A 25,893-nucleotide genomic window follows, 5' to 3' on the forward strand; every position below is an offset into this window, starting at 1 on the left:
TGATGGCTCAAATGCTTGGGTCCCTGCACCCACATGGGAAACCTGAAGTAGCTCGGGGCTCCTGGCTTCAGTCTGGCACATGCACAGCCCTAGCCATTCAGCCAATTGGGAAGTGAACTAGGGATGAAAGATCTCTGTCTCTCCTTCTCTATCTCGGCATTTCAAATTAAAAAAAAAAAAAGTTAACATATCTAGCATAAACTGTTCCTAACATTGATCAACTTACTCTAATTTCTGTGCCTCAGCTTCCTCTTCTGAGATTACAACAGGATTAAGTGAAACTGAATGCAGAATATTTAGCATGTAACTGATACAAAGTGCTCAGTAAATAGTGACTGCTAGCATTAAGTACGTACTAAATACATTATGTGCACTATCTCATTTAATCTTTTTTTTTTTTTTTTTTTTTTTTTTTTTTTTGACAGGCAGAGTGGACAGTGAGAGAGAGAGACAGAGAGAAAGGTCTTCCTTTGCCGCTGGTTCACCCTCCAATGGCCGCCGCTGCAGCCGGCGCACCGCGCTGATCCTGGCAGGAGCCAGGAGCCAGGTGCTTTTCCTGGTCTCCCATGGGGTGCAGGGCCCAAGCACCTGGGCCATCCTCCACTGCACTCCCTGGCCATAGCAGAGAGCTGGCCTGGAAGAGGGGCAACCGGGACAGAATCCGGCGCCCCAACCGGGACTAGAACCCGGTGTGCCGGCGCCGCAAGGTGGAGGATTAGCCTATTGAGCCACGGCGCCGGCTTCATTTAATCTTTGTTACAACCAAATGAACTGAACGTTTTCTCTCCCTTTATAAAGCGACGGGAAAAACTAAGATTTAAAGAAGCTAAGTAATAAACCCAAAAGCAAACAGCAAAGAGGCCCAAAGTCAAAAACTGGTGATGGGGATGGTTGTTTTGGCACAGTGGTTTTGAAACTGTTTGGGATACTTTCAACCCATACGGAAGTGCCTGAGTCCAAGTACCAGCTCCACTTCTGATTCCAGCTTCCTATTAATGCCAACATGGGAGGCAGCAGGTGATGGTCCAAGTACTTGGATCCTTGCCACCCATGTGGGAAAGCCAAATTGAGTTCTGGGCTCCTGGCTCCAGCCTGGTAAAGCTCTGGCTATTGTGAGCATTTGGGGAGTAAAACCAGCAGATGGATGATTTCCTCTGTGTGTCTCTGTGCCTTTCAAATAAAATTAAATGAATGAAAATGCTTTTAAATGTGGTGATGGTAGGATTCTGGTATGTACTATACTGTAATCTGATTCTAGAGTCCATGCTATCCTGCCTCTTCCTAGGAGGCTATATTATTGTTGTTATTGAGGTTCTTAAATTATATTCTAAAACTTACAGGGGCCAGCACTGTGGCATAATAGGTTAACCCTCCACCCACAGTGCCAGCATCCCGTGTGAGTGCCAGTCTATGTCCTTGCTGCTTCCTCTTCCGATCCAGCTCTCTGCTATGGCCTGGGAAAGCAGTAGAAGAAGACCGAAGTGCTTGGGCATGTGGGAGACCCGAAAGAAGCTCCTGGCTCCTGGCTTTGAATCAGCCCAGCTCCAGCTGCTGCAGCCATATGTGGATGGAAGATTTTTCTCTCTGTCTCTCCCTCTCTGTAAATCTACCTCTCAAATAAAACATAAATAAAACCTTAAAAATAAACAAAAACTTAAGAAAAAACTTACACCTTCTACGTTTTTCAAAAAAATTAGCCATTTTCAGAGTAGGGGTTAAAATGTCATTTCTAAAAAAAAATCAGATTTCTTAAATGCGAAATACATAAAATTTAAGGCAGTCACAGACATCAATACTGGTCTAGTGTTTTTCCTGCTATTAGAGTTTTATTGGCAAGTCTTCTGTTGAATGCCAACATATAAGCAGATAAAGCACAGTGGTTCTGGTCAAAGAAAGAGTGAGGACCTTGGGACCCCACCCAAGCAAACTTGGTCTCAAACGTAAGACCCCCGCAAACATATCTGAAAGCTACTGCCGTAGTCAAAACTCTCATTTACAAAAATGGAACATGACACACAAATTAGTTCCCAAATAACTCAACTGAATTTAACACCCTTATACTACAGACTCTTCATGAAAAAGGAGAGATGTATTCAACATGGTGTTTTATATATGAAAAATTAAGAAACATGCTAAGAACATAAAATTTTCCCAAAAATTATTATGAGTGGCAAGAATTTTAAAAATTAAGAAACATAAATTCACACTGCCCCTGGTCACAATAAACTTACTTTAATTGAGTCTACATACCTTCTTCCCTAATGCCATATCCAGGGTCAAATCAAGATAAACACCTTGCTTTGGATTGGTAAAGTCCAGAATTTGAAATTTCTTAAGTAAGTGAACAGCTTTCTCCACCTCATATATTTGCCTCGGGTATAAGCGTTTTAAATAGACATCATCTGCAGGTTCACCTTCCATGAAGGGATATGACTTTATTTTTTCTATCTCATCTTTTTTTTCATCTTGTGCTTTTTCTTTGGCACCTTTTTTTGTTTTCTTTGCAGGCCTTTAAAGAAAAGAAAAATTCAAGATCAGCTATATCAATATACATCCTTTGAGATTTTTTAAAGTTAGTAAGTCATGAGATAGGAAAAAGATAACAAGATAAAGTTTATTTTAATTAAAAGGCATAGATCACTTGAAAGTTTTTCAAATTCAACACATACTTAAGTAAACTTTTGTACCATTTGCAGTCAATACAAAGTTGAATAAGTCACTGATACTACACTCCAAAAATTTAAAAAACAGCAGAGGAGACAGACAGGCCAACAGATCATTTCAATAAAATGTAATAAGAAGGGCTATCCAAGCCTCACAAAAAAAACATTTAATCTAGCCTAGGAGACTGGGTAAGAGCTCTTGCACAGATGATGCCAAAGATAAGTTTTAACATATCAGGAAGAGGTGGGCATTGTAGCACAATGGGTTAAGCCACTGCGTGGGACACCTACATCCCCTACTGGAGTGCCTGGGATCGAGTCATTCTTTTGATCCAGCTTCCTGCTAATATGTACCCTGGGAGTCAGCAGATGATGGCTCCAATGTGCAGGTCCCCACCACCAAGGTGAGAGACCTGGATGGAATTCCTGGCTCTTGGCTTTGTCCTAGCCTAGCTCCAGCTGTTATGAGCATCTGGAGACTGAACAAGTAGATGGAAATTCAATCTTTCTCTCTCTTGCTCTTTTAAATACATAAAAGTAAAAATCTTTGTGTTAAAAGAGATAAGGAAGAGTTAGCCTACATATATACTCAACATAAATGAAAACATATGTCCACAGAAAAACTTTAACACAAATGCAGACAGCAACGTTATTCATAATAGCCAAAAAATAGAAATAAATATCAACTGATGAATGGAAAAATTAAAATGTGGGAAACCCATACAGTGGAGTGTTAATCAGTAATATGAATGAATGCAGTACTGGCTCCAGCATTGTACATAGCGAGTGAAGTTGCCTGGCACACCAGCATCCCATATCAGAATGTTGATTCTAGCCCCAGCTGCTCCATGTCATCTGGCTCCCTGCTAATGTGACTGGAAAAGCAAAGGAAGATGGTCCAAGTACCTGGGCCCCTGCCACCCATGGAGAAGACCCGGATCAAGTTCTCAGCTCTCGGCTTCAGTTTAGACCAGCCCTGGCCATTACTGTCAATTGGGAAATGAATCAGCAGATAGAGCTCTCTCTTTCCCTATCTCTGTATCACTCTGCCTTTCAAACAAATAAATAAATATTAAAGAAAAAGAAGAGGAAGAAGGAAGAACAAGATGAGGAAGAGGGGCTGGCATGGTGGCACGATGGGTTAAGCCACTGCCTGCAATGCTGGCATCCCATATGAGCTCCAGTTCAAGTCCTACTGCTCTACTTCCAAACCAGCTCCCTGGTAATGCACCTGGGAAAGCAGCAGAAAATTGCCAAAGTGCCTGGGCCCTTGCCACCCACACGGGAAACCCAGATGGAGTTCCAAGCTTCTAGCTTTGGCCTGGTCAGTTCAGGCCTTTGTAGCCATTTGGGGAGTAAACCAGTAGATGGCAGATCTCTCTCTCTCTCTCTCTCTCTCTCTCTGCAACTCTGCCTTTCAAATAAATAAATAAATAAATCTTTTAAAAAAGGAAAAGGAATCCAGTACTGACACATGCTAAGACATGAGAAGCCTGTAACAAAAGACCACATATATTATCCTACTTACATAAACTATCAGGAATGGGCAGATGCATAGAGACTGAAAGCAGATTTAGTGGTATCTAGAGTAGGAGAGGGGATGAGTGAATGGAGACTACTGGTGGCCATGAGGTTTTTTGAAATGTTTTCTGAAAATGTTCTAAATAAAACTGATGGTTGTGATAGTTGTACAACCCTGAAATACAGTAAAAACTATTGAATTGTACACTTTAAGTGGGTGAATTACATAGTTTGGATATTATATATTAACAAAGCTGTTATTTTTTTAAAAATGGCGAAGCAAAGAAACAATATAATAAAAAGTACTGAGGCATGAAATAAAATGTTACACAAAGGGTGCTATTGTAAGTTCTACATGACTGGAGCAGGACTTGGCAAACTTTTTCCCTGCAGTAAATATCTCAGCTTTGTGAGCCATGAAGTCTCTGTCACAATGACTCAACTCCACCACTGTGGTGCAAAAGCAGCTATAGGCAATGCCTAACTGAGTAAGCATGGCTGTGTTCCAATAAAACATATTTATAGACACTAAGTTTGAATTTCATAATTTTCACATGTCACATAGTATTACAGTTGTCTTCTAATCATTAAAAAACATCAAAACTATTCTTAGCTGTGAACTGTACAAAAGTAGGCAGCAGATCAGATCTGGCCCACTGGCCAGAGTTGTTCACTACTGAACAAAAAGGGTAACATACAGAGCAGGAAAGAGAGATGACGTTGGAAATTCTAGACCATAAGGCCTTTCTACAGGCAGTGAGAAGGCAGTGAACAGGAATGATGTTTGTATTTCAGGTAGAGTATTCTGTCTCTTAGAAAGAATGCATCTGAAAGAAGCAGGGCTGGAGACAATTAACAAAACTATTCTCTCTCTTTCCTCTCCAGGAGGAGTGAAGGTAATAAGGCAGAAAACAAGGCAGATGACAGAAAGATTGACAAGGCAGATACCATGTAGGGAAAGGAGGAAGAAGACTAAAACACTTCTCAAGTTTCTAGTACGAGTAACTAGATATAGATAGAGCAGTACCACTAACCACAAGCAGAAATACAGCAAAAATTGAATTCTGGTGAGGGAGGTCGTCATGGAGATGAGTTCAGTTTGGGACATGGAGTTTGAGTGTGGGGTAGAGTGTATCCTTTGCCCAATTCTTTACACCCTCTCCATGCAAGTCTTTTGCTAAGTGACTCTGCAGTTCCTCCCACTAAAGGGATGAAGTATAATCCCCAACTCCTTGTTTTGGCCCTCTGACTACAGGGGAATTTCATAAAGTCCATGGAAAATGCATATTAGGAAAACAGTTACACATGTATCTCCAATTTTTTGTATAAAAATAAACTTTTCTTTTAATTCCATTTTTCCATGAACTTTTGGAAGTACCCTCGTGGTCTTGGCTAACCAAAAATAAATAAAGCAGAAATGACAGTTTTCCTGCTCTTAGCTTAGGCAATAAGAGGCTTCATATGTTTCCTCTTTTATTTCTGTATTTCTGTTGTTCTCATAAGAACAACATGCAGAGACTAGCCCAACAGAAGAATGAGAGATGGGTGGGGCACAGCTGCCCCCACAGAGCCCCGGGCTAAATTGGACAATCCTCAGCTGACCCACAAACACAAAGGTGCAGAGCAAGTCCAACCAAGGTCATCAGAGACTCATCTGAACCCAGCCTAGGTCAGCTGATCCATGATGCGTAGGCAGTGATTAATGGTGGGATAGTCTGTTATATGGCAAAAGTTAACAAACTGGTTACAAAATACCTGAAAAAAAAAATACCTTCAAGAGGTAATTGCAGGTAAGAGTTTGAAGCTAAGGAAAAAAAATGAGAACTAGAGGTGATATAAGTTTCCCAGCATTAATTCACATTATACATACACTCTTTTTCTTTTTTAAAGATTTATTTACTTATTTGAAAGGCAGATTTAGAGAGAGAGAGAGGAAAAGACAGAGATCTTCCACCCACTGGACCAATCCCCAAATACCCACATAGCTGGTGCTGGGCCAGGCCAACAGCAGGAGCTCCACCTCGGTGGCAGTGGCCCAGGCATTTAAGTCATCTTTTGCTGCTTCCCCAGGCACATTTAGGAAGCTGGATTGGAAGTAGAGCAGCCCAGGCTGGAACCGACGTTGGTATGGTATTCCTGCATTGCAGCTGGCAACTTAAGCCACTGTGTCACAACTCAGCCCCCAACATATACTTGTTTTTTTAAGATTTATTTCATTTATTTGAAAGAGTTAAAGAGAGAGGTAGAGACAGAGGGAGAGATGTCTTCCATCCACTGATTCACTCCCTAAATGGCTGCAACGGCTGGAGTTGAGCCAATCCAAAGCCAGGAAGCCAGGAGCTTCTTTCAGGTCTCCCACATGGGTACAGGGGCCCAAGGACTTGGGTCATCCTCTGCTGCTTTTCCAGGAACATTAGCAGGAGCTGGATGGGAAGTGGAGCAGCTGGGACTTGAACCAGAGCCCATATGGGATGCTGGCCCTACAGGCCAAGGCTTTAACCCACTGTGCCACAGCACTGGCCCCCCACATATACTCTTCCAAGCATAAAAGTTGTTAAATGCTTGGGCTGGCCCTGTGGTAGAGCAGGTAAAGCCACTGCTTGTGGCACTGACATCCCATATGGGCGCCAGTTCATGTCCCAGCTGCTCCACTTCCAATACAGCTCCCTACTAATGTGCGAGGGAAAGCAGTGGAAGATGGTCCAAGTCCTTGGGCCCCTGCACCCATGTGGGAGACCTGGAAGATGCTCCTGGCTCCTGGCTTTGGACCATTGCAGCCACTCGGAGAATGAACCAGCAGATGGAAGATTCTCTTTCTCCCTAACTCTGCCTTTCAAATAAATAAATCTTTAAACTAAAAAAAGCTTTATTATAAAAAAGCTATGAAAATGCTTATTTTTCATTTTTATTTATTTGAAAGGCAGAGAGAGTGAGAAAGAAGTGAGATCTTTCATCCATTGGCTCACTACCCAAACACCAAAAGCCAGAGCCCAAAACTCAACCCAGGTCTCCGACTGTACCAGCTGCAGGGAGGGGGCACTACTCTGCCTACCACAGAACCCAAACATATTTCCAGAACATGTTTTACTAAGTAAAACTTTCATGTGGGCGGACATTTGGCCCTATGGTTAAGACACCATTTGGGATGCCTGCATCCCATTATCAGAGTGCCTGGCTCAAATTCCAGGTCCATTGCCAATTCCAGTTCCCCGGGAGGCAGCAAATAATGGCTTGATTGCTTGGGCCCTCACCACTCCTGGGGGACCCAGATTGAGTCCTAGGCTCCAGGATTTGGCCTGGCCCAGCACCAGCTACCATGGGAATATGGAGAGTGAACCAGGAGATAGATAGTACCTCTCTCTCTTCCCCCCGCCTCTGCCTTTCAAGTAGATGAAAATAAATAAACTTTAAAAGAGAGAGAGAGAGAGAATTTCCTAGATTATTTCCATGGGTTCAATCTAATCATAAATTCTCAAACATAAGAAAGAACCTTTGCCCTTTCTTGCTATGTCACACAGTGTTGGAAAGATGACACTAGAGAAACTGCAAGGCATTCAACCTGTCACTGCTATGAAGATGGGAGAAGAGGGTACAAGCCAAGAGCCAAGGCAAGGAATGGCAAGGAAACAAATTATCCCCTAGAGCCTCCAGAACAGAACTACAACACCTTGATTTCAGCCTAATGAGACCAGTGTCAGAAGACTAACAGAAACGTAAAATAAAAAGCTCGTGTCATTCTTAAGCCTCAATTTGTGGCAATTTGTTATGGCAGCAATAAAAAAACAAACATTAAATCTATTTAAAAAAAATTTGAGGAGACTGGTGCTGTGGCGCAGAGGATTAAGCTGCTGTCTGCAGTGCCAGCATCCAATATGGGTGCCAGTTCAAGTCCCAGTTGCTCCACTTCCAATCCAGCTCCCTGTTAATGGCCTGGGACAACAAAGAAAGATGGCCCAAGTGCTTGGGCCCCTGCACCCATGTGGGAGACCCCAGATGAAGCTCCCAGCTCCTAGCTTCCACCTGGCCCAGCCCTAATTGTTGTGGCCATTTGGAGAGTAAACCAGTGAGTGGGAGATCTTTCTCTCTCCCTCTGTTTCTCCCTCTCTCTCTAACTCTGACTTTCAAATAATAAATACATCTTTAGAAAAAAAATGGGGGACCTATGATGTTCGTGTGAAAGAAATGAATAGCAAAGCAATTTTTTAAATAAAAATAGACCCCAAGGGGCAGGTGTCTGGCCTAGCAGTTAAGATGCTGGTTATGATGCCCATATCCTACATCTGAGTACCTGGGTTCAAGTCTCTACTGACTCCAGCTTCCTGTCAATGCAAACCCCAGGAGGCATCAGTGATGCTCACGTAACTGGATTCCTGCCACCCATGTGGAATAAAGAGAATAAGTTCCTGGTTGCCCTGCTTCAGCTTGGCCCAGGGCCTGCCACTGTGAGTCTAGGGAGTGAGTCTGCAGATGGAGCTCTCTCTGCCTGTGTGTGTATGTGTCTGTAAGTGCATGTGCACACACGCCTGCCTGCTTCTCTGCCTCTCAAAAACAAATCCAACACCTAATTCCATCCGTACTTTTAGCATTCAATAAATCCTTATTACCACCACTAAGAATAGTATCCTCCCAGCTAACAGAACAATCTAACAGAACAGCAGATAATGATAATCCTCATGTTAATGGGCTGCAGGTGTTCCTTTGGACAGACGACAGCAAGCCTAAGCAAGTGCTCAAGTGGACGGACGGCTGCAACACATCTCGACAGCTATCTTGGAAGTACTCCACAAAATCCTTAAAATGCATATCCTGAAACCCTCCAAACTGGAGAAACCACATTTTTGGTTTATATTTAGCAGAGAAGCAGTGAAGCCAATAGAAGGAGGAACCTGTTTTAGGAATAAACTCTCCTCTTTAAAGTAAACAAAATGTCCTTGCTGCTGTACCCTCCAGACTTACTTTACATAAACGCTGATTTCACCAAAGTGTTGAATCATAATTGAACTTGTACATTTCATTTGCAATTAATATGAAATTTCCAGAGGCTGATATCTGACTTTCTAAATTAGCAAATATTTGCCAAACCCGATAGAAGTCTGATCCATAAAGAGACTGAACTGGGTAGGTACAGAGCAATTTACTTATTTATACACTTGTTCCACAAAATATTTGAGTGAAAACATGTTTAAATTTCAAAAGAAGACTGCTTTAGTAAAAACAAAAAACAGTGTAAACATTACAGCACAGATCAAACAGTCTCAGGAAAATGTATTCTTCCCAAAAAAACCTGCAATTAAATAAATTCCTTCACTAACAATTAATCTCACAGAACCACTGGCTATTTTCTATGGTCCTCTAACAAATGTCGATCTTTAGTCACAAGAACTGCATTCAGAACTTTGTTGTTCGTGCAGTATCAGAAGAGCTTCAGTACTGTGATTCTCAATGAATAAAATAAATACTAGAAAGGTTTTTGGGAAGGTGCAGGAGAAACACCTGGCAGAAAACAGACAGAATTTAACTGCAGTTACCTGGGTAACTAAACCACAGATTAAACGAGTAATAAGAGACCTTAGCTAATAGCTTTCTCCCTGCCTCATCTGTCCCTAACTACAAAAACATGAAAAGAAAAATAATTGCAAGGTCATACCCAAGAAAATAAGAAAAAAAATTAGTGAATAATAGAGTGCATTTCCAAACCTCTGAAAATCTGTGACCCCAAGAGACCAATCTAAGTCCTTCCAAGGTTGAAGAATCCTTTATACTGAGGAACTGGGAGGAGGGGTAGTGGTGGGAAATCACAATCTCTGTCAAACTAAACTAAATGGAAGTAAGGAGAATAATGCCTAGAGCTTATTAATGGAATGGAAATGTCTAGAATGGTTATTTCTCAGTCTAATCACATAAATATTCACTCACATCTCTGATGCTGGTTTATTCATTACCTTTTAAACTAAATGCAGAAATTCTGCTTCAGCTTACAATTTAAAAGCTGGGAAGAGCACTAACACTGAGAAAGAGCTTTTCTTAAACCCATCACAGGAAACAAATCTGAAATCCAGGAAAAGTCACTCCTGCCACAATCTACCACCCCCAAGACCCACCTCATCTCTCCAGTGGCACATGAGACAAAGGCAAGCAAGTAGCTAACACTCTGGGGCAGTGTGACAGCACGAACCCCGCTGGGAGATCCAGACAGGCAGGGTAACACTCAATTCACAGGCTCTTTTCCACACTTCCACCAGGTGCTCCCAGGAAAGACTGGAGCAGGGCAGGAGATTAAAACACCTTCCCAGAAAATACAAGCCTGGAGGAACAGGCCCAGGCAAACAGCATTGTGTCTAGAGGAAAGAAAGAAGAAAAAAGGGCAGCACTGTGATGGTGTGGCTCAGCAGTTAAGCCACCTCTTCCAACACCAACATCCTATAGCTAGTGTTGGTTCCAGTTCTGGCTGTTTTGTTTCCAATCCAGCTCCCTGCTAATGTGCCTAGGAAAGCAGGGAAGGATGGCCCATTTTCTTAGGCCCTCCTGCCACCCACAAGAATGGATGGAGTTCCTGGTTTCTGGCTCTCTATCGCTCTGCCTTCAAAAAAAATAGAGACATAAAAAATAATAATAATAAAAGAAGAAAAAAAATTCACAACAATGTCTACCCCTAAGGGCAGGGCAGGAAACAGTTTGAGTCCAGTATTCCTATACCAATATGGCTGGGACAGGGCCAGGAAACACATATTGGCCCTGCAACAGATGTATACTAATGGGAGATGGGCAGAAATGCTGAGAAAACCCCATGCCCAGGTCCAGCTGCACTGGGCCTACACCAGACTAAGCACGGATGAAGACAGCAGAGCCTCGCGCCTACCACCATCAGCAGCTTAGCAAGCCGAGTAATAAGCAACAGTAAGTAGTCCACGAGGGAGAGAGGCCACTGTAGGAAGCCGGTGGAGTGGAGCACGGGCAGGAACGCTCAGAACACTCCAGCGACCTCGCCCAGCCTTACACACAAAGTAGCTCCACAGACATTTGAAGTTGGTAACAACCATAGCAACAACAGAACAAAACCTGGCTCAGCCCCTGACCAGACTGATTCCACACCCAGGACAGATGAAAACACATGCCTACTTGCCGGCATAAACTCTATTCACTTTAGTTTCTCTTGTTCGACACAAGATGTCCGGCACTCACTAAAGAATTCTGGGATATACCAAGAAGCAAGAAAAAGAACCCACTATCAAGAGGGAACCCAAACCAGACTCAGACGAGCCAGAGACGTTTTTAAGATCAAGATCTGCTCCTGGCTAACAAAGGGTATACGGCTGCACACACACAGAGATGGGAGATCCAGAGTGAGAGAGGGAGAGGGAGAGGGGATAGACAGAGAAATGAGCTTTGCCCATCTATTTCATCTTAGATTCTGATTAAAAAATGTATTAGGCCTGAAACAAAAAGGTATTTTTTCAGTATATAAGTCACTACACTGAATAAAAAAACAAATAATGAATACTTTGATTCCCATCAACCTACTGAATAATTCTCCTTGTCAGACACGAAAAAAACTATCTCTGTATAAATTTTTGTAGTTTTTAAAATTTTTAAAACTTTTAAATATTAATTTACTTGAAATGCAGAGACAGAAACAGAGATGGATACAAAGAGATCTTCCATCTGCTGGTTCACTCCCCAAATGCCCACAACAGCCAGGGCAAAAACCAGGCTAAATCTAGAAACTCAGAACTCCATCTGGGCCCCCTACATTGGTGGCAGAGACCCAGATAAAGGAGGCATCACTTGCTGTCTTCCAGAGTGCATAACAGGAAGTTGGAATGGAACTGGAGCCAGGACTTGCACCCAAGTAAGTCCAATGTGGGATGTGGGAGTCCCAAGCAACATCTTAACTATTATGCCAAACGCCCACCTCTGTAGTTGTCTCTATAAGTACCTGTGTTTCTTATACTTTTTTAGGTTACTGAAAAAATACTTTTAAAATTGTATTGGGGGGGGGGCTGGCACTGTGGTATAGTGGGCTAAGCCTCTACCTGTGGCACCAGCATCCCATATGGGAGCAGTTCATGTCCCAGCTACTCCTCTTCCAATCCCACTCTTTGCTATGGCCTGAGAAAGCAGCAGAAGATGGCCCAAGTGCTTAGGCCCCTGCACACATGTGCAAGATCTGTAAGAAGCTCCTGGCTCCTGGCTTCAGATTGGCCCAGTTCTGGCCATCGTGGCTATTTGGGGTGTGAACAAATGAATGGAAGACCCTTCTCTCTGTCTCTCCCTCTGTCTGTCTATAACTCTAGTTCTCAAATAAATAAAATCTTTAAAAAAAAAAGTGTTAGAGAAATTCTAAATTAATTTCTTAAAAAAAATCCAAAAAAAGTATAATGAGGAGTGGGTTTGTAGCCAGCAGTGAAGACTCCTGCATCCTGTATCACAGTATTCAATGCTCAGCTTCAGCTCCTGACACCAGTTCCCTGCAAATGCAGACCATGAGATGGTGATTTGATTGAGTTCCTGGCTCCTGGCTTCAACTCTCACCCAACCATGGCCATTGTGGGCATTTGGGAGTGAATCAGAACACGGGAGCCAACTCTGTCTCTCCCTCTCTCTCTGCCTCTCGAATAAATAAAATTTATAAAAACTCATAATACCATTTATTACCTATCATGTAAGCAGAAATAAAAAAATTGACTGTATTATATATGGGAAAATAGGCCTTCTAATATTCACTGGTATGGATATAATCCAGCAAGAGATCTATGAAGGCAATTTGGTATTACCCACCAATATTATAAATGCATATGTCTTTTGAACCAACAATTCAATTTCTCATAGTTTATATTACAAATATATTTACTGTATTTGAGAATATCTATGTACATTAACTGCAGGATCATTTTTATAACCAAAAGAGAAATGTGTATCAGTGGAATAGATACAGAAATCATGGTACATTCACCCCATAAAGTACTTGACAGTTAAAATGATGAGTCAGCTCCATATGAAACAATTTCCAAGATACTATTAATTTAAAAGCAAGATACAGAAGATAACATATACTAATACTTATGCAAAAACCAAGTAATATACTTATATACTTATGTATGTACAGATCATCAAAATTGAGTGGCTAAACAACAGGGTGGAAAGAAGAGCTACTTTTCACTACATATCCCTTTTACTTTTTAAACTGCTTACCACGAGTATCTTTCATCTATGAACAGATTTAACAAACTCATTTTCATAACTTTAATATAACAAGCAATTATTTATGTTGCTGCAAGTTCACTATGAAATCCTCAAGGGCAGAGGAACAGAATATGTGTCTGGTTCATCTTCACATCACCAACATCCTGCCCAGTGCCTGAAATATGGCAGATGCTCAACAAAGTATAATAACAAAAGAGACAACTGGGGCAAAGTTGCCAGATATTCAATTAAATTTACAGAAACAAGAATGTATCACACAATTGAGAATTTACAAACTTGCCAAAAGCTTCCCGCACTTTAGTTTTCATTCTGGGCACCCTATAAACTAAGGATTGCATTCTAGTAAATGTCATAATGAGATTTTGTAGATAACTCTATAAGCTTTTCAGACCTTACCCAGCAAAGCCATATATTCTACTACTCCTTCCTAACCATGAAGAGTGACAGTTCTACAGTCAGACAATTTCAGCTGAAATCTTCCCTCCAACACATTGTAGTTATGTAACCTTGGAAATACTACTTAATCTCTGGGCTTCTAGTCCTCTACCTGTAAAATACTTAAAATAGAATCTGTGATCCACAGAGTTGTTGGAGATAAATGAACTAATATATATGTAGTATGCTTAGTAGAGTGTTAGCATCTAGTAAACATTCCATAAGCTTTTAACCATCATGCAACAGCTTCTAAGTACCTTATTGTAACTAAGTCACTTCAGCCTCAAAAACGATGACATCATAGAGGAAGACATTCATAAAATGGATGACATAAACTACCACCTGTTTCTACACTTCATTAAAATCAGTACTACCTGGGGAAAACACAATTAGTACAAGGCCCAGCAAGCAGATGATACAAGATAGGAGGTTGAGAGCTCAGACTTCTCTCAGTCCTTTGCTCCAGTGGGTATCAAAACAAAAATGCTATAGTAGGCTATCATACTGTCAGTTTAACAAGGTGGTGGCAGTATCAATGAAGAAAGGGGTTAGGGTCTAATTAGATAGGAAACCAGTCACTGCTCTTCAAAATCAGAAGCTGAGGGGCTGGCATTGTGGTGCAGTGGGTTATGCCACTGCTTAAAATTTTTGCTGGCATCCATACTGGAGTGTCACTTTAAGTTTGGGCTACTCTGATTCCAATCCAGCTCTCGGCTCATGCACCTGGGAGGGCAGCAGAGGACGAGCCAAGTGCTTGCGCCCCTGCACCCGCCTGGGAGACTTGGATGGAGCTCCTGGTTTCCTGTCTTCAGCTTGGCCAAACCTGGCTATTGCAGCCATTTGGGGAGTGAACTAGTGGATGAAAGATTAATCTATCTTTCTCTTCTCTCTCTTCTTCCTCCTTTTTCCTTTTCCCTCTCCCTCTTTCTCAATAGTTCTGCCTTTCAAATAATCTTGTTTTAATTAGATTTATTTATTTGAAAGTCAGAGTTACAGAGAGAGAAAGAGAGAGATCTTCCATCCACTGGTTCACTCTCCAAACAGCCAAAACGGCTGGGGCTGGCCCAGGCCAAAGCCAGGAGCTTCCTCCAGGTCTCCCATATGGGTAAAAAGGCCCAAGTACTTGGGTCATTCTCCATTTCTTTCCCAGGCACATCAGCAGGAAGATATGTCAGAAGTGGCACAGCCAGGACTTGAACCTGTGCCCATATAGGATGCTGGCGCTGCAGGCTATGGCTTAACCTGCTGCACCACAAATGAAGGAGTAGGTAGTTAGCTTAGCAGCTAAGATGCCTGCATCCCATTCCAGAGTTCCTGAGTTCAATTCCTAGCTCTGGCTCCCCACTCCAGCTTCCTATTGATGCAGACCCTGGGAGCCAGCAGTGATGGCCCAAGAAATTGGGTTCCTGCCACATTCACAGATGACCTGGATTGAGTCCCCAGGTCCCAGCTTCAGTCCCAGGCCAGCCACAGCCATTGTGGGCATTTAGGAAGTAATCCAGTACACAGAAGTTCTGTGTGTCCGTCTCTCTCAAATTAGTAAGTAAATATTTTTAATTTTAATTGGTAGAAAATGAAGTAACAAAAGAAAAAATAAAATACTTACTTCGTAGCAGCAGCAGCAAAATGTCTATTAGGCAATTGAATATTTATGGAACAGGGATAAAGGGATGTCTGATAAACCATCTTGGAAGGACTAGGCCTTTGATGATGTATCAAGGCTTGAAAGAAAAAAACATACAAAATGTTAACATTAAATCATCATTATATAAAAACCAGTATTTTCAAAATAAAAACATTCTATATTTTATAGGTTTTTATTAAGATTTAGTTTATTTATTTGAAAGGCACAGTAACAGAGAAGAAAAGACAAAGAAGAGAGAATAAGAAATCTTCCATCCCCAAGTGGCCAAAATATCTGAGGTGCCAGCCCCTAGTTTGTGATTCTTTTTTTTTATTTATTTTATTTTTATTTTTTTTGACAGGCAGAGTGGACAGTGAGAGAGAGAGACAGAGAGAAAGGTCTTCCTTTTGCCGTTGGTTCACCCTCCAATGGCCGCCGCAGCCGGCGCGTTGTGGCCGGCGCACCGCGCTGATCCGATGGCAGGAGCCAGGTGCTTCTCCTGGTCTCCCATGGGGTGCAGGGCCCAAGCACTTGGGCCATCCTCCACTGCACTCCCTGGCCACAGCAGAGAGGTGGCCTGGAAGAGGGACAACCAGGACAGAATCCGGCACCCTGACCGGGACTAGAACCCGGTGTGCCGGCGCCGCAAGGCAGAGGATTGACATAGTGAGCCGCAGCACCGGCCTAGTTTGTGATTCTTAACCATAGTTTTAAAAAGTATAATAATGAGGCCGGGCATTTGATCTAGCTGTTAGGACATCACCTAGAATGCCTACATACCATATCATGGTGCCTGGGTTCAAGTCCTGGCCCAAGTCCTTGGGCCCCTGCACCCATGTGGTAGACCCAGAAGAAGCTCCTGATTCCTGACTTCAGACCAGCCCAGCTCCAGCCATTGCAGCCATTTGAAGAGTGAACCAATGGATGGAAGACCCCTCTCTCTCTGCCTCTGCTGCCTCTCTGTGACTCTGCTTTCAAATACATAAATCTTGGGTTGGGGGAACACCTGGATGGCTTAAACTGGATCTTTGAACATGTAAATTATTACCCTAGTACTCAATGAGCTACTTTTAACCCATCTACTGAGCATCCTCTAACAGCACTCTCCTTCCCACTCACCACGCTTCAAATGTACCCACCTCCTCTTGGTTACCTGAATGAATATATCCCATTCTTCACCACCACAAGATTTTCATATAGACTATTACTTTTATCGGTGACATTCTCCTCTACCACTTTCCTATCACACAGCTAATTCAGAGCAATCCAGTTATCTTTCAGGGACTCTATTTAAATGTTACTTCTTCAGAACAGTTATCCCCAAAGATTCAGAATAGATTATGCCTTTCATATACACTCTTACAGTATCTTGGACTTTTCCCTCATAGCACTTAGGACAGTTGTAATTAAAGAAGTAATTATCGGGGCTGGTGCTACAGCATAGTGGGTGAAGCCACCACCTGCAGTGCCAGCATTCCACATGGTCACTGGTTTGAGTTAATCAATATAGCTTGTTAATCATTGTCTCCCTAACACCTCACAGTGTTTGCTAAGTGGAGATTCAATAACTATCTGCTGAATGAGTGAACAGAATTTGAACAGATAAGGGCAAAAACTGGATTCAAATTACTTTATTTTTTTTTATTTGACAGATAGTGAGAGTGAGAGTGAGAGAGAGAGAGAGAGAGAGAGAGAGAGAGAAAGGTCTTCCTCCTGTTGGTTCACTCCCCAAATGGCCGCTATGGCCAGAGCTACACTGATCCAAAGCCAGGAGACAGGTGCTTTTTCCTGGTCTCCCACGCGGGTACAAGCACCCAAGCATTTGGGCCATCCTCCATTGCCTTCCTGGGCCACAGCAGAGAGCTAGACTGGAAGAGGAGCAACCAGGACTAGAACCCAGCACCCATATGGGATGCCGGCGCCGCAGGCGGAGGTATAACCAAGTGAGCTATGGCACCGGCCCCTCAAATTACTTTAAATATTATCTCATAGGAGACATGTATCACAGTTGTTAAGTCACCACTTGGGATATCCACATCTCATACTGAAGTTCCTGGTTCTAATCCTGGCTACACACATCCAGTCCAGTTTCCTACTAACATGCAACCTGGGAGGCTGCAGATAATGGCTCAAGTACTTGGGTTCCTGCCACCCTTGTGGGAGACCCAGACTGAGTTCCACGCTCCTGGCTTTGGCACAGCCTAACCCTAACTATTGCAGGGAATTTGGGGTATGAAGCAGCAGGTGGATGATCTCTCTCTGCCTCTCAGTCTTTCAAATAAAATTATTTTTATGCATACACACACACATGTATACATATATATCTCCTACTATACAACATATACAACAAACAGAAAAGGGCATTTTCTGATAAGCCATTTCTTTATCCATTCAACACTGAATGAATCAGTGAAATATGTACTAGCACTATGTTAAGCATTCAGGACACATCAGTGAATACACAAAAATCCCGATCTTCGTAGAGCTTACATTTTAATGGGGAGAGACAATATGAACAAACCTAATATGGGGTGGGGGGATACTACAGGGTAAAAGGATTGAGTTAGGAGTGAAGTGATTAAAGTGATTTCAATTTTAACTAAGAGAGTGAAGACCTCATTAAAAAAACAGTGAGGGGCTGGTGTTTTGGCACAGTGAATTAAACCATTGCCTGCGACGCTGGCATCTCATATGGGCACTGGTTCAAGTCCCAGCTGCTCTACTTCTGATCCACCTCCCTGTTAATGTGCCTAAGAAAGCAGCAAAGGATGGTACAAGTCCTTGAGTCCCTGCATCCGCATGGGAAACCTGGCTCCTGGCTTCAGTCTGGCCCAGGGCTGGTCACTGCAGCTATTTGGGGATGAACCAGCAGAAGGAAGAGCTCTCTCTTTCTCTCTCTCACTCTCTCTCTAACTCTTTCAAATAAAAGAATAAAGATTTAATTTTTAAAAAGTGACATTTGAGCAAAGGATTGAAAACAATGAAAAAGCTAGCTGTACAAACGGATAGCAAAAGTGGTCCAGGCCAAAGATTTCACAGCAGGAGCAAATAGAAAGGCCAATGTGGCTAGTACAGAGTATAGAAAGAAAAGAATAGTTAGAGAAGAGGTCAGAGAGGTTACTTGGGTGAAGTGGATAAAAGGCAGGCACCTGATGATGTTGCAGGCCAGCGTTACTCAATAGAAGTATAATGTGAATCACAATTAAATAATTATTTATCTATTATTTATTTATCTGAAAGGCACAGTGACAGACAGGGAAAGACAGAGAGACCTTACATCAGCTGGTTCACTTCCCAAGTGCTCACAACAGCTGGGGTTGGGCCAGGCTGAATTTAGGGGCCAAGAACTCCATACACGTTTCCCATACGGGTGGCAGGAACTCAAGCACTTGAGCCATCACCTGCTGCCTTCCCAAGAACATTAGCAGGAAGTTAGATTGTAAGAGAGTAGCCATCACTTTGATATAGGATGTGGTCATCGCAAGCAGCAGTTTAACTAGCTGTATCACAACACGTACCCCCAGCACAAATATAATTTTAAAGTTTATAAGAACAACAATACAAGGAAAAAAGTACAATTAATAATAAAAAGTAATGGGTTTATTACAACTAACACCCCAAAATACTATCATTTCAGTATCAAAGTAAAACTATTGAGATAGGGGCTAGCTTTGTGGTGCAGTAGGTTAAACCACCACTTTTAATACCAGCAACCCACATCAGAGTGCCAGTTGAAGTCCCAGCTACTCTGCTTCCAGTCCAACTTATACACCTAAGAGAGCAGCAAACAACACCCCAATTGCTTGGGTCCCTGGCACCCATATGGGAGACCAGGATGGAGCTCCAGGCTCCGGGCTTTGGCCTGACCCAGCCCCAGTTGTTGTTCATATGGAAAGTGAACCAGGGGCCAGTACCGTGGTGTAGCAGGTAAAGCCACCACCTGCAGTGCCAGCATCCCATAGGGGCACTGGTTTGAGTCCCGGTTGCTCCACTTCTGATCCAGCTCTCTGCTATGGCCTGCGAAAGCAGTAGAGGATGGCCCAAATCTTTGAGCTCCTGCACCCATACGGAAGACCCAGAAGAAGCTCCTGGCTCCTGGCTTTGGATTGGCACAGCTCCGGCCACTGCGGCCATTTTGGGAATAAACCAGTAGATAGAAGATTTCTCTCTCCTCTCTCTGGCTCTGCCTCTCTGTAACTCTACCTTTTAAATAAATAAGTAAATCTTTAAAATATATATATATAGAAAGTGAAACAGCAGATGGAAGATCTCTATCTCTGTCACTCTAACTTTCAAATAAACAAATGAAAAATATACTGAGAGTTTCTTTTTTTACTAAGCCTTCAAAATCCGATGTGTATTTATTTATTTTTTTAAAGGATTCATTTATTTACTTGAAAGTCAGAGTTACACAGAGAGAGCAGAGGCAGAGAAAGAGAAGTCTTCCATCAGATGGTTCACTCCCCAATTGGCTGCAAAGGCCAGAGATGCGCCGATCCAAAGCCAGGAGCCAGGAGCTTCCTCTGGGTCTCACACATCGGTGCAGGGGCCCAAGGATTCAGGCCATCTTCTACTGCTTTCCCAGGCCACAGCAGAGAGCTGGATCGGAAGTGGAGCAGCCAGGTCTCAAACTGGTGCCCATATAGGATGCTGGTGCTTCAGGCCAGAGCATTAACCCTGCAACGGCCCCCCAGTGTGTATTTAGCATACTCACTTTCTAGGAGCTACATCTGAAGCACTCAAAAGTGACTAACAAAGTGACTGCACATTCATAAGCCATTCTAAGAAAAACGGGAGGCTTTGCAGAGTTCTGAGCACAGGAGTAGCAAGATTTGACTTAAGTTCTTAAGGGACCAACTTCACTACTTGAGAGTAAACTATAGAGAAATCCAGATAAAAGATGGTAGGGGTTTGGAATAAGGTGGTTTCAGGGGAGTAGAAAGAGATTAGATTCTGTGTTTATCTTAAAGGTAAAGCTAGCAGAATTTCCCAACTATTTAATGTGAAATGTGAGAAAAAGAGAAGAGTGAATGATATTCTGAGGTTTTGGCCTGGGCAACTGAAAGGATAGAGGCGCCATCAAATAAGATGGAGAAGGTTGCATCCTATGATGATGATTTTTTTATTTAAACATATGTGAAGTGCTAATACAATGTCCAAGTCAAAATCTAAAGTACTCAGATTTCTAGAAAGAGGTCCCAACTGTAGATATAAATTTGATAGCCATCATGAGATAGCCAAGAGTCAAAATCCATGAAACTTGAGACAAGCCCACCAAAGGACTGAATTTAAACACACAAGAGATGAGAAGGAAGGATGGAATCCTGGCTCCTGGAATACTCCAAGGAAAGAGACTGGGGACAGGAGGAATGTGAGAAGTAACGAAGGGTAATACAGGAAGAACATGAGGTGAAGAAAACGTGGGAAAGGAATGGCAATCTTGTTTTTAAAGATTTATTTGACAGGCACTGTTACAGAGAGAGAGCAAGGGAGAGAGAGAGATCTTTCATCAGATGGTTCACTCCCCAAATGGCTGTAATGGCCAGGGGTGAGCCAGACTGAAGCCAGAAGCCAGGAGCTTCTTCCAGGTCTCCCACATGAGTACAGGGGCCCAAGCACTTGAGCCATGTTCCACTGCTTTCCCAAGCACATTAGCAGAGAGCTGGATCAGAAATGGAGCAGTCAGGACTTCAACCAGTGCCCATACGGAATGCCAGGGTTGCAGGCGGCAGCTTTGCCCTCTATGCCACAATGCTGGTCCCAGGAATGATAATCTTAAGAAGTCTTCTTGGTTTCTTAGGTTTTGTCCAATATGGGATTTCTGTTACACAAGGAGATAATGCCGTTAATCTTTTTTCAGTACCAATATACACTTTAAGGGGCTGATGTTGTGGTTCAGCAGGTTAAGCAGCTGCTTGTGATGCAGGCATCCCACATCAGGGCACCAATTCAAGTCCCAGCTACTCTGCTTCTGATCCAGCTTTCCTGGGAAAGCAGCAGCAAATGGCTCAAGAAACCCAAATGGAGTTCCAGGCTCCCGGCTTCAGCCTGGAGCCCAACCCTGGCCCAACCCTGGACTTTATGGCCATTTGAGGAGTGAATCAATGGATGGAAGATCTCTCTCACTTTCTCTCTCACTCCCTCTCTCTGTGTTGTTCTGCCTTTCAATAAATGAATCTTTCAAAATATATATTCAGGGGCCAGAGCTGTGGCACAGAGGGTAAAGCTGCTGCCTGCAGTGCCAACATCCTATATGGGCGCCAATTTGAGTCCCAGCTGCTCTACTTCCAGTCCAGCTATGCTATGGCCTGGGAAAGCAGTGGAAGATGGCCCCAGTCCTTGGGCTCCTGTACCTTCGTGAGAGACCTGGCGAAGCTCCTGGCTCCTGGCTTTGAATTGGCACAGTTCCAGCAGTTGCAGCCACTTGGGGAGTGAACCAGCGGACGGAAGGTCTCTCCCTCTCTGCCTCTCCTTCTCTCTCTGTGTAACTCCTGACTTTCAAATAAATAAATCTTTAAAAAAAAAAACAAAACAAAACAAAAAACCTCTCTCTCTCCCTGTCTCTGCCTCTCCGTAACTCCGCCTTTTGAATAAATAAATCATACACACACACACACAAACATTTTGATTTGTTCACTCAGTAGTTCCCAGGGTTTGTAGTGCTATCTTGTCATCCCTAACTTTTTTTTTTATTTATTTTATTTATTAGAAAGAAAGAGCTAGAGAGAGAGGTCTTCCATCCACTGATTCACTCCCCAGATGGCTGCAATAGCCGGAGCTGCACCAATCCAAAGCCAGGAGCCAGAAGCCAGGAGCTTCTTCCGGGTCTCCCATTAGGGTGCAGGGGCCTAAGGACTTGGGCCATCTTCTACTGCTTTCCCTGATCATAGCAGAGAGCTGGATCGGAAGAGGAGCAGTCGGGACTAGAACTGGCGCTTCAGGCCAGGGCTTTAATACACTGCGCCACAGCACCGGCCCCGATCCCTAACTTTAGAGCAGCAACTTTCCCACGTAAAAGATGCTTGTCTTGACACTGAGCTTTTCTGTGAGAAAGTCAAAGGGAAGATTGTGATCCAGTGTTGGAGAAATCCCTGGCCTAGGAGTCCTTCAAAACACAGCCCTTCCTCTTCCACTTGCTAGTTACATGAATTTGGCCACAGATCTAATTGAGTCCATTTCTTCCTCTGCAAAAGGAGGTGCTGCTGATGCCACCTGAAGAACTATGTTAACTCAAAACATAAAACACAAAAGCCCTTTAAAAAAAGGTCTGTCGTCCTAACACACTGGACTTCACTAACTGCTAAAAAGAGAGCCATCAATAAGTTCGACGGAATTAGCCTCCAAATGATAAACTGCTCCAGACTAGACATCTGGAAGTTTCAGGACTGCCATCGCCTACAAGGCTGTATTCAAAAGCACCAATAAACAACTCTGAAAACCGAACGGAGTAGAGACATAAGCCACGCAAGTCCACCTGCCTCCTTTCCGTTACCAGAACCGCACTTGGCGCATCAGTCTGCACACGCCGTTCCCCGGAGCCCACCCACTCCGTTTTCGGAGACAGAACCCGTCCTTGCCTTCCTCACAGAGGCTAGAAGGCTGTCAAGGTATAACCTCCTGTCACCCCTCTCTCAGACTGCAAGGCTCCAGAAAGGAGTGAAACCCCAGGTAAGGTCGCTTCCAAGGAGTAATGACCCAGGAGCCCTACAGCCCAGAAAAAGCACGGTGCATTTCGACGACCCGGGACACGCTCGTGCCTAGGAAAATCCGACTTGCGCTGTGCTGTAACGAGAGACACCGAGCCACAGCTGTATTTCCCCACAAGACCATTTACTGCCTTACCTCTGCCGAGGCACCTTATGGCCGCCGCCATTTTGGCCACACCGGATTGTGCTGAGGAATTTGGTCCTCCGTTTCAACTGGGAACAATTAAAAAAGGGTTCCGCTCTGGAATTGGCGAAGGGGGAAAGAGTTAGAAGGAGCAAGAGGAACGGGGAGGAAACAAATTAAGCCTCACTGCCGGCGTGGCGGTGCTCTAGGAGACTTCCGTGCTCTAGGAGACTCTGCTTCTTGGTTCCGGTTCGAGGGTCACTTAATACTTTAGGAAAACACGAGCGTGTTGACGAGGCTGTAATTATGTTAATCCTTTCTTCTCTATTTTGTTTGATCCCGCAAGTGTACTCAGAATGGTAACTTTAATAGATTGCGAGAGCACCTAAGACCTAGTCTAAAATCTTGAAAAACAGAAACCCTGCAGAATCCCATGGAGCTTGCTTTCTCTGCCACATTCCCAGTTTGTGAAGACTTTTTAAAGAATTCAACAGGCTTTTCGCCACCAGCCAAGAAGCGGGTCCTACCCGCGAACAAACTGCCTTTTTAAATGAAGCGCGGGATCAAGTTTTCCGTTAGTCTTACTGGTCCGCTCGACATTTACCCCCTGCTGGCAAGCTGCACCTGTAGGATCGATCGAATAATAATACTGTACTTGACATTTATGTAACACTTTTCCCTTTAAAATGGCAGATCTGAGACCTACGCACAAGTTATTCTGAAAGGGGGGGAAAAAAGCTGAATGTCCTTTCCATTACGTCACAACTGTCGGTGTGGTTTATCCAAAACACATCTGATCTCGGATTATATCGCTTCTCAGTTTGAATAAAACCACCCCCAACACACACAGGGTTTCTCACCTCCATCACTTTGTTCAACGTGTCCCTTCTGTTTGCAATCTCTTGTTCTGTGTCAGTAGATAACTTTTTTTTTAAAGATTTATTTTATTTGAAGGCAGAGTTACACAGAGAGGAAGAGACAAGGGGGAGGCGGATCTTCCATCCACTGGTTCACTTCCCAAATGGCCAAATTGGTCAGGGCTGGGCCAGGCTGAAGCCAGGAGCCTGGAGCTTCATCTGGGTCTCCCATGTGGATGGCAGGGGCCCAAGTACTTGGGCAATCTTCCCATGCCTTCCCCAGCACATTAGAGGAAAGTTAGATCAGAAATGGAGTAGCCAGGACTCAAACCAGCACCCCACTATAGGGTGCTGATGTTGCAAGTAGTGACTTGACTGTACCATAAGCCACCACCCCCACCTCGCATCTGTGGACTCTTATATCTCTTGTCCTAACAGGAGAATTTAAACATACATTATTTGACTCGGAGTTGCATGTAATATGATTACAGTAGTGGCCTCATTGAAATATTGTCCTTTAAAGGTACAACTTGGCTGATTGTCCCCTTTGAACACCAGAACTTGATGCAGGGTCCCCATGCATAACACAATACATGAAGTTTTTTTTTTTTAGCTTGAGACTTAATACAAATTATAAAAGGACTTTATAGAAACTACAAAAATCCATACTCTGAAATGGGAACTCTGAGTCTCTTAAATGTTTACTACACAATGAGTTTCTCTTCAGTAAAGAGAAGCAGTGCTCTGGGGCCAAGCTTCCTGGGTTTGGATTCCAGTATGGTCACTAATTAGTTATGTGACTTAGGGTAAGTAAGTCACTAGAAATCGCTAGACTTTGCTTCCCTCATTTGTGCTATCAGGTCAATAATGAGGTAGCTTCCAGAGGTATTAAAAGAGTACTTGGCATAGAGAAAGCACTCAATAAATAAATTTGTCATTATTAAGTTTAATTGTGTGGGGCCAGCACTGTGGCATAGCAGGTAAAGCCGCTGCCTTCATCCAGCATCCTATCCAGTGCCAGCATCCCATATGGGCACCGTTTCGAGTCCTGGCTGCTCCACTTCCGATCCAGCTCTCTGCCATGGCCTGGGAAAGCAGATGATCCAAGTCCTTGGGACCCTGCACCCACATGGGAAACCTGGAAGAAGCTTCTGGCTCCTGGCTTCAGAACAGCCTGGCTCTGGCCATTCCAGCCATTTGGGGAGTGAACCAGCAGATAGAAGACCTCTCTCTCTCTCTCTCTCTCTCTCTCTCTCTCTGCCTCTGCCTTTCTCTAACTCTGCCTTTCAAATAACAAATAAATAAATCTTTAAAAATAATTTTTTTTTTTTTTTTTTTTTTTTTTGCTGATCCGAAGGAAGGAGCCAGGTGCTTCTCCTGGTCTCCCATGGGGTGCAGGGCCCAAGTACTTGGGCCATCCTCCACTGCACTCCCTGGCCACAGCAGAGAGCTGGCCTGGAAGAGGGGAAACCAGGACAGAATCCGGCGCCCCAACCGGGACTAGAACCCGGTGTGCCGGCACTGCAAGGCGGAGGATTAGCCTAGTGAGCCATGGTGCCGGCCAATCTTTAAAAATAAATTTAATTGTGTCATCATTAAAGAACTGGAGAGAGCACTTAACAAAAGAGAAAGATGGGATAGCTATTCTGGCATCCATTCTTTGAATATCAGCTCCTTTCTCTCTTTAAAAATCCATGTATTATTCTTTTTTAAAGATTTATTGATTATTTATTTGTGAAGCAGAGTGACAGAGAAAGAG

The 25,893-nt window shown here is 43.4% G+C and overlaps 1 protein-coding gene across 2 annotated transcripts in view; it reads right to left on the minus strand.

Moving 5' to 3' along the window:
• The window catches only part of MRPL1 (mitochondrial ribosomal protein L1), a 152,461-nt gene that overhangs the window by 77,994 nt on the left and 48,574 nt on the right, over nucleotides 1-25,893 (minus strand). The window contains exons 1-4 of one of the 2 annotated variants that reach the window (XM_070047986.1): nucleotides 24,138-24,335; nucleotides 23,290-23,394; nucleotides 15,430-15,544; nucleotides 2,251-2,509 (exon numbers count right to left, since the gene is read on the minus strand). In XM_070047986.1, coding sequence (XP_069904087.1) covers nucleotides 2,251-2,509; nucleotides 15,430-15,544; nucleotides 23,290-23,320 — 405 coding nt within the window. In that variant the 5' untranslated portion in view covers nucleotides 23,321-23,394; nucleotides 24,138-24,335. Of the gene's footprint in view, nucleotides 1-2,250; nucleotides 2,510-15,429; nucleotides 15,545-23,289; nucleotides 23,395-24,137; nucleotides 24,336-25,893 lie in introns of those variants that run through there. The other variant, XM_070047985.1, reaches the window with a different exon arrangement.

The sequence above is a fragment of the Oryctolagus cuniculus genome, chromosome 8, assembly GCF_964237555.1.
Source record: "Oryctolagus cuniculus chromosome 8, mOryCun1.1, whole genome shotgun sequence".
Taxonomy (NCBI): Eukaryota; Metazoa; Chordata; class Mammalia; order Lagomorpha; family Leporidae; genus Oryctolagus; species Oryctolagus cuniculus.